The 8,955-nt window shown below is 39.6% G+C and overlaps 1 protein-coding gene across 1 annotated transcript; it reads right to left on the bottom strand.

Annotated features, from left to right (window-relative positions):
* On the bottom strand, window positions 1-8,576 carry LOC149845709 (uncharacterized). The gene is made up of 7 exons (XM_089995929.1): window positions 8,253-8,576; window positions 5,488-5,796; window positions 4,184-4,392; window positions 4,051-4,099; window positions 3,857-3,946; window positions 3,645-3,707; window positions 1-2,110 (listed from the first exon to the last, which is right to left on the bottom strand). Exons 1-7 carry the CDS (start codon window positions 8,418-8,420, stop codon window positions 464-466), a joined length of 2,535 nt encoding a protein of 844 aa, XP_089852055.1. The 5' UTR covers window positions 8,421-8,576; the 3' UTR covers window positions 1-463.
* Window positions 8,577-8,955: the final 379 nt, after the last annotated feature.

The raw sequence follows: 8,955 nt of genomic DNA, 5'->3' as shown, positions 1-8,955 counted from the left end.
TTTAGAAAGCAGAAAAAATTCTCATCTTTCTATGCCAATATGGCTTCAGTAACAACTTATGAGCTGTAGTATCGTCCACTCTTGTAGATAGCAGCCTTCTGAATATAACATTCACATTTCAAAGCAGTTCTATCACAAAATCAATATTCCCAAGAGACAAAAAAAGATGGCTGCTTCAGGAAATAACCTAAGGACCACTGAAAATCACAAGGGTAACAAGGTAACAAAATATGCCTTCTCTTTGCTGATCAGGCCATCAGAAAAGAAGACTTTTCTAGCATGTACTTTAACCATTCTGCCATGTCCCACATACTTCACCATCATCAGCTCACTTTTTCTCCACAGAAGCAGGATAACATTTACAGCCAAGGCCGGAGCTAAGAAGGCAGAAGAGGGAGCATGGGTTCTTAAACCATGCACGGGTATCTATGAAATCAATTGGAAGAAAAACAGCCTTCCCATGTCATTTTGATGGTTGTTTCAGAGTCATGGCCATGAGCCTCTGACCACCACCATTCCTCCAAGCTCCACGAACAGGAATGTTTTTGCCACCACCCTTGTCTGATACAGCCTCTGCTTGATGCCTAGGACTAATTTCTGGTTGTAGAAGGTCAAGCAATGCTTCTACAGTACCATCATTGAGACGAACTCTATGAAATTTTGAAGTCCTTTTGGTTTTACCTGTTCCCATATCACCAGAATTTGACGATGCACCACTTTTCAAGCTACAGGCAACACATTTTGAGCTCGTACTCTCGTTTAAGAGAGCACATGCACTGCACGACCACCGACCACCACTGTCTAAAGCATGAGCTTGATCAGCAAGAAGGGAATCACTTTGTCTACTTGAACCAGTAGACTGCTGGGTAATCAAATTTGACTCTGTTCGATCTTCAACAGGCAAAACCTTCGCTTTTCCTTTTGAAGATTGGTATCCATCTTTTGAGAGTACTGCAACCTCTCCATCCCATGGTTTATTAGTGGATTGCAGCCTCCTAACCGTTTCTATAACACTATCTGCCAGTGAACCCCGGGAATCACCACTGTTGCCAGCATCACCAATGACTGCAACCCTTCCCTTCACCGATCCATTACCATGCCCTGAGCCATGCTTAGTTATCCCCTGACCAATTCCTGGAAGCATGCCATTATTCTTCAATTTGGCATCATAGGCATCCAAAAGCTCCCTCTGCTTATGTGGGTCAGGACAAAGCCGAGCAAGCTCAAGAACCAGATGAGATAAACCAAACTGCTGGACATGCATCAAGTAGCCCCTCGTATCAATCTGACCTTGTCGGTATTGAGCAGATATTTCTTTGAATGAAGCATACCTTTCCTCATTGAAGTCCAAACCAGACCGAATCTTCTCCACCAAAGATTTGTTTGCAGCTTCAACATCCTCAGGCGAGGGGCTACTGCTTTGGGGCATTTGGTTCTTAGGAACAGGAGCATAAAGTGAACCTTGAGATACTGAAGAATTTGAAGATGCTCTTTCGACAAATTTGAGTGCTGATGCCAAATGGCTTATTGTACTGGTATTACTTGATTCCCTTGAAGAACCTGAGGAACTAGGTGATGCTCCATGATTCATAGTTCTTGTTTGGGCAGAGTTGAGAACAGGAGTAGATGGTGAAACCATAGGTAATCTTGCTTGGAAAGAGTCGAGAACTGTTACAGATCCCTTGTTGCGAGAGCGAAGACGAGCAGCCATTGAGCCCTGACTCTGCGTTCTCTGGTATGGTATATTCTGTTTACTGTTTCTTTGCACTGCAGGGAGCGGAGGGAAGAAAGACTCTTCAAGAGGTGCATTCTTTAATCTTTGGCTAAGGGCCTCAAGATACCTAGAAGAAAACATTTGAGGTTCTGAATCAGATGAGGTTGTCAACGCTTCAAAAGGACCCACGACTGAGCCAACATTCTCCCCTTCGTCATGATTACGGCCTGCTTGAGCACTAGCTGATTCATTAATTGTGCTTTCCATGTTCACTGCTTCGATACTCTCACTAGCCACTGAGCGTTGATGATCAGAAGTGCCTGAACCATATCCGCGACGTCTTCCTCTCCGAAAACCATTATTGTTACTTGGCCGATATTGGAAACTAGTTGGTATCTGGAAAAAATAAAAATGACTTATATTTAATCTCAGCAACAACTGAAAAATGGATTTTGCAAACTAGAGGAAAAAAAAAAGGTTGCTGGTTCTTCATTGTACCAGGGAATAAATAAAAGTCACACCTTTTTCTTCTACTCTAGAACACAAGCAGCTCTGTGCAAATAAAAATAGTTCCCACTGGAATTTCCTTTCACAATTTTCTTCTTTTTCGAGATCATTTGTTCTAGATAATAACTTTCTAGATGCAGTTCTTACATTGAAAACCATGGCATTAATTGATTAACACTATAGCCCAACCATCACGTTGATAGTTTACTTTTTCAAAAAATAAAGTTAATAGTTTAATATTTCACCACATAACACAAAAGATCCAAACATGCATCCTTCCTCCAAAAAAGTAGAAAAAGCAGGAAATTTAAAAAAAAATGCAAGAGCATGGTTCTTTAGTGACATGATGAAGAGCATGCTAAGAAAAAGGGTAAACATTTATGAGGCTTTCTTTAGGAGCCAGCAGTTGGGGTAGCAAATGCACAGTCCAAAAACTGGAAGAAGAGGGAGTTGGATTCGTAGATTTGTGAATTCCACCTCTACTTGGAAGGACACAAATAGTTCCTACTAGATTCCTGGCAGAAAACTACCATTTCCTATTTAGGCTGTTTGGGATCAATTTTTTGAGGTGGAAAAAAGTTCAATCCATAGACCAAGTGGTGAAGATGATGGGCAACTGTGATATATTAAAAGACTGTAACCAATGTATAAACTTATCAAAGCAAATATTTAATAAGAGTTTATTATAATAGTTGTATAGCCCTTTCTCTTCAACAATATATACACTTCATAAAAAGTGAAAGATAATAAATATAAACAGTGGCTTGCTGTTTTCAGGAACAAATTGTCATAAATATTTGCAGGAAATTCCTGGATCCTTTTATTTTTTGGTATTTTTCCTGTCAATAAACTGAACATAAATAACCTGATCATATTACCCACAACAATAATGTCATGGAAGAGGTGCTCAACCATGGTATTCTCTAGCTATTAATGTTAGAGAGATGTGATTGAAAGACTGAGAGAAGATGAGAAGAAAAGAAGGGGTCAAGAAATTAGGGCTCTTTCCACTGTTACAGTCATCGTGTCGAACACGAAAGGGGTCATAAATGATCAAAATAACACCCCCCTCCCAAAAAAAAAAAACAGGTGACAATTACATATTCTCTAATACATCCAAAATCTGAGTTTTTTCTTTTCTTTTTTTCCACCCACGCCACCCTTCCACCCCCCCCCCCCCTCCCCCCCAAAAACAAAAAAAAAAAGGAAAAAACATTCCACTTCAAACAAGAGAATGAGATTAATCTGCAAAAGTTAGTCCGGGCTCAGAGATAAGTAACTTCATCCAAACATCAAACCATCCCAGTGATTATAAGGAGTCTAACTATGGTTATGCCTTCATTCAAGACTCCCAGAATTGTAATAAATGATAAAATTAAAAGCCTTCAGATAAGTTCTAAAATATCATTAATTATGTACACACCTGAAGTACTGCATTGCGCTTAGAGCGAGACATACGACCACCATGTTCAAGAGCATTATGCCTCTGGGATAAACAAAAAAAATATACAAGACAATCAATATATACAAAAATTGAGATAAGTAAATAAAAATATCTTGCAAAAGAATGATACTTCTTCAGTAACAACTATGCATACATGGCTCATGCATCAATCATAAAGATAAGAAACTCACCTTCATTTCAGACTCAGATGCAAAGACGATAAATTTCTTTGCGAGGCATGCTTCATCTTCACAAAGGAAATGTTCCCGTCGAAAATGTATCTGCAAATAATGATTTGGAAACACTAGAATTATATAGAAAGTTCAGACTAAGAAAAATAACAAAACCAAATATATGTACTAGAAATGGTCAAATAGACACTAGCCTCCAAATCATCATAGTTTTTATAGTAGTCATACTGCCCTGGATGCATCCTGAAGTTTCAAGGGGAAAAAGAAAAGGTTAAAATGAAATATGGGTGAAAAGTCACATATCCGCAAAAAAATATGAATGAGTACCTTTGACACATATGGCAAGTATAATGTTCTGTAGACATATGTAAGTAAAGCTCATTATCCCCATAAAATCGCTTTCTACAGAAGTCACACATTGGATGACCTAAAAAGCCACCCCTATCACTTTCACTTCCATCCACCTCAGAGTCACCAGTATTCATATGTTGATTCAATTGGGCCCTGGAATAGAGTTTTTGCTCACAGATAAATACCTGCTTCAAAATACTAAATAGCTTCAGCAACATCATCAACTGAACAAGAGAATGCATTCGTAACCCAAACAACTTATTATAAATTGGCTTAGATGAATAGGTATTTGAAGCAGTCAAAGAAAGAAAGCATAAAAACTGCACCACATTTATGACATTTTAACTTAAGTTTCCTGATTCATCAAGATCGATTAAATTATGCCTATGCTTCTTCTGATTGTTTAGCAAGCATGCAGGCACACACACACACACAGGCATGCTAGCACAGAACCCATGCAAAGTGCATGGCGAGGGATGAGAGAAAAAGAAGATTGGGCACGTGAAAGATGAGTACTTAAGATATTAAGAAAAACACAGTTGAGTTGAGTTGAGTATATGAGAGCGAGAGAGAGAATGAAACTTGGCAACCCAAGCCAAGGCCAATATATATATATATATATATATATATATATATATATATATATATATATATATATATATATATATATATATATATATATATATATATATATATAGATAGATATATATATAGATATATATATAGATATATATAGAGAGAGAGAGAGAAACTTGGCAACCCAAGCCAAGGCCCATCCTTGGATACATCTAATCTGATTGGATCCAAAAAATGGGCCATAGCCAGCCCATCCTAGGCCTGGTACTAAGAGCTTATAAGGCTACTTGGCCAATTACCTCATAAAAAGGAACTCACACCCATATAATTGGGATTGATCCAACTAGTGCTGGGCTGCCCATGGCTATCCCATTTGGGCTGTTTCTGGGCCAGTATTTTGAGACCTAGCTTGGCCATGCTAAAGGGCAGGCAGCCTGTGGCCCAGTTTGTCTGTGTCGAACTTTGGCTGGGTTTTGAGCCCTGGCCCATGCAAACAGGCCAGTTTGATCAGTCCACACCTGCCCGTTGCCCACCCCTCCTGATAAGAGTCATCTCCTAAAACCATTGGGACAAAGATTCAAGAACTAGGACTGCCACCTAATGGGTAAAACCTAGCTACCATAGCCACCGCACAAGAAACCCATGAAATTCCAAAAAACACACGATGGTTAACAATACAAATTGCATAAGCTTATTAGTCTCACCTTTCGTCCTTCCAAACATAGGCCACACATAAAAGTTTTGTGCTTATGAAACAAATGTCTTTTCAACTGATCAATATTTTTAAACGTATCCCTTCTTTTTGAAGCTTCATTTCCTTGCACTTCTGCCATGTATGAGTCACATATACTACAAGAGAGTCTGCACATAGCTTTGATCATCTTGTAGTGATCCACGTCGTCAAAATAAGCTTCTGTGTCCTCATGGTACCAATATGAACCAACTTGACCTTCAGCATTACCAACAGGGAACATACCAAAATCACTGATTACTCTTGTGTAATCTCCTAAAGCCTGTAACGTAAAACATCAGATCACACTGCAGTTAGTAGATACAACAAGCATAAAGACAACCAGACCAGACATAAAAATTCTCCCACTTCTTATCATGTATCTTATAAAAGAAAAAACAGATATATGAAAGTGAGCAAATTACATTCGGCAATCAAGTGGATATATATGGCAGCTGAACCACATAAAATTAGCCAGCTAGGAAATGGATCACATATGATGTACAGATAGAAGTTCTAAAGTTGGTAGCTATTTTTATGTGGTTATGGCTAAAGTAACAATGGCATGGCTATGTCAATACAATGAGTCAACCAAGCCATAAGCTCAGCACACTCAAGGCCAGTCTTAGGTTTGTTTACTTAGCTGGATGCATGCCAACAAGAATTTTCATAATAGAATTGGCTCTATATCTATGGAATCTTGCCATCCATTTGAGCCTGAGCATTGAATCTAGGCTCATTCAGCTTTGTTTAGCACAATAAAGATCATATTAAATAAAACTGCATTATGTAAGTGCAAGATGAACCACTATGGCAAGTAAGGCTCATTTTACTCTTCTTGAGATTTGTTAGCTCATTCAAGTTAAACCAGCTAAGCTGAGCTAAGCTTAAGCTTCACATATCTTTAATGACAGGGACTTAACAATAATATTCAAGCAGAAGTCTAGCTTGAGAAAGTCAAGCTGAATTTGAGCGGACAATCTTGGGCTCCATCCACATGGCTCATGTGCAAGCCTAGGCATGAAGAGAGGCCACAAACCACCATAAAAAGGATGGCCTAAGGACCAAAAACCAAAGGAGAATCTTTGAAACCTATTATAGAACAAATCATCAGCTATGTGGCAGAAGTCTAAAAATATCCTTTGAACATGCATCACTAAGATTCCTTAAGTCAAGACAGTCTGTAGGTCATTTTTTTTATTACAAACACCATGGTACTAAACTATCAATCCACATAGAGCTAAACACAGCTTGGAGCACTATTTGAGCTATTTATTGTGCATAGTCATCTTTAATATGTCACAATCATCAATATAATCTTATCACAATAAAAATTGATACAATCTTAATAAAATCACAACAAATTCAAAATATCACCAATTTTTAATTAGCCGTGATTTTCATGAGAAAGTATTTTTTATGATTTTTCTCACTTTTATAATTTAAATATGACAAGGTTTTCAAGACATTTCCCAAAAAAATCAATTCATCACAATATTTTCTCTTGCTAGGAAAAACTTGTGATTGCAGGAGTTATTCGTCAATTGGATAATTCCAAACCAAAAATGCACCATGATAAGGTGTTGTGGTATGATAGCAAGAATGCATGGAGACACACATGCACACAAAAGAACTCAGCATACTCATAGCTCACCTTCACCCAACATTACAAATTTCATCTTAAGATAAGAAGCCTGGTTCCAATGGATCATGCTTGAGCAATGTTACACCACATGACTCCAGACCTTCTGGAGAGGGAACTTGTCATGCATTTCAGCTGGGAATGTCAAAGCTGATTCCATACAATTTGTAAATTTAGTATAAAGGGAAGAAACTGGATTAACGGTAGTCCCTCTGAGTCAGGGGTGTAGAACAAGCCAAGTAGCACGACCTCGTCTTGGGCTAGTTTATCTAGCAAACAAACTGTGCTTTAAGCTTAGATGCAACCTCAATCAGTTAAACGGGTTACAGTTCAAACACAAGTTTGAGATCGTTTAAGCTTATTATTATTGTGATTATCATCATCATAATTATCATGTGTGCCAGAAAACACAATATGCATGTTTGACCCAATGGTAATCTCCACTACCAACACCGAGATGTTGGCACTGAACTTGGAGACAGTCATCAATTATTCAACTGCAATCCCGCCCTTCTGATTCCCTGAGTTGCAACTCCAACTAGTGAATGCACCCATTGCACAGACAATCTTAGTGTCACACAGTCATTCTCACACTATCTAGATTGGCAAAATAACACGTTCTTAACCAGATCACCAACCACATTTCGTTTAACACCGTTCACGTTATTGTCAATTAAAAAAAAACAGATTGATGTCAATCTATTTAGAATTTCGAAAAAAAATGGCAGGTAGAACTTGATAAAGATAAGCATAACACATAAAAAGAAAAAATAGGGTTTTGCTTCGTGAAAATCCCTCTGATCCCCATCCGTCCAACTCACAAACCAGCAAAAACCGCCATAGAAACCCATAATTAAGAATAAATACATGCCAACATCATGCAATTTGACTAAAAAGCCTCCATCTGGATCAGCAAATTAAGAACCCCTACCCCTTGACCAAACAAACAACGAAACGCTAGGTGCAAGATTCAAAGCCGCGCGCGCGACTCCAAAGAATCAGAGAAAACAAAGATTCACGTAAAATTGAGAATCCCGATCCCTCGCCAAGGCAATCGATGGAGAAGAGAGAAGGAAACCGATGGAGAGAGAGAGTACCTTGGTGACAAAGACGGTGGGCGACTCGACCTTGCAGATGCAGCAGCGCTTGTCGGCGAGGACGAAGCGGAGGCGGACGACGCACGTCGAGCAGACCTCGCGGTGGCCGCAGGAGCCGTACCCCACCCACTCCAGCGGCTCCGCGCACACCGCGCAGCTGTCGTCCATCGTTCCTCAAGCGGCGGACCTCCGATCGGCGACGGAAGAGGCGGATGGGGAGGGAAGGCGGTGGCGGTGGCGGTGGCGGTGGCGATTCCGATTCCGAGGGGCCGCTCCTTTTTTTCCCCAATGGATAATCAAGTCTCACTCTCTCTCTCTCACTTGGTGGGAAATTCTGGTTGGGTCATATATTATGAGGTAGGCTTCTAGAACAAAGTGGAAGACTGGATTACGTTTCTTTTACTTTAAATGTGTGAATCGGACGAAGTGAGGACCCAAAAACCAAGTTCCGGAATTTCATTTCGTCCAAGTGTAGCAATAAGGGCACATATGGAGTTAAATTGAAAATGAGGGGCTTTTCGAAGTAGTCCTCCTTACTTTAAGAGAACGCTCCTTTTTTTCCCTGCCTTAATTGAATCTTTAGTTAACTGCTTACAAATGAGAAACCTTGCCGTGAAACTCTTGCTTAACCGTCCATCTTGTTAGATGCATGGTGGGAGGGAAATGTGGCGTTCCGCCTGCTCGTTGTGGCCTTCGTTTCGTT

Source organism: Nuphar pumila, chromosome 2 (genome assembly GCF_984573655.1).
Source record: "Nuphar pumila chromosome 2, dmNupPumi1.hap1.1, whole genome shotgun sequence".
In the NCBI taxonomy this organism is placed as follows: Eukaryota; Viridiplantae; Streptophyta; class Magnoliopsida; order Nymphaeales; family Nymphaeaceae; genus Nuphar; species Nuphar pumila.
Note: the sequence above shows the minus strand (reverse complement) of the source record. Positions and strands in the feature narration are given on the sequence as shown.

What these genes read in the sequence shown, in the direction of transcription:
- LOC149845709 (XM_089995929.1), bottom strand. Translation starts at nt 8,420, where the DNA reads ATGGACGACAGCTGCGCGGTGTGCGCGGAGCCGCTGGAGTGGGTGGGG. An exon ending in CCACCGTCTTTGTCACCAAG is followed by an intron (nt 5,797 to 8,252) that starts GTACTCTCTCTC and finishes TTTACGTTACAG; the next exon opens with GCTTTAGGAGATTACACAAG. An exon ending in AAAACTATGATGATTTGGAG is followed by an intron (nt 3,947 to 4,050) that starts GCTAGTGTCTAT and finishes CATTATTTGCAG; the next exon opens with ATACATTTTCGACGGGAACA.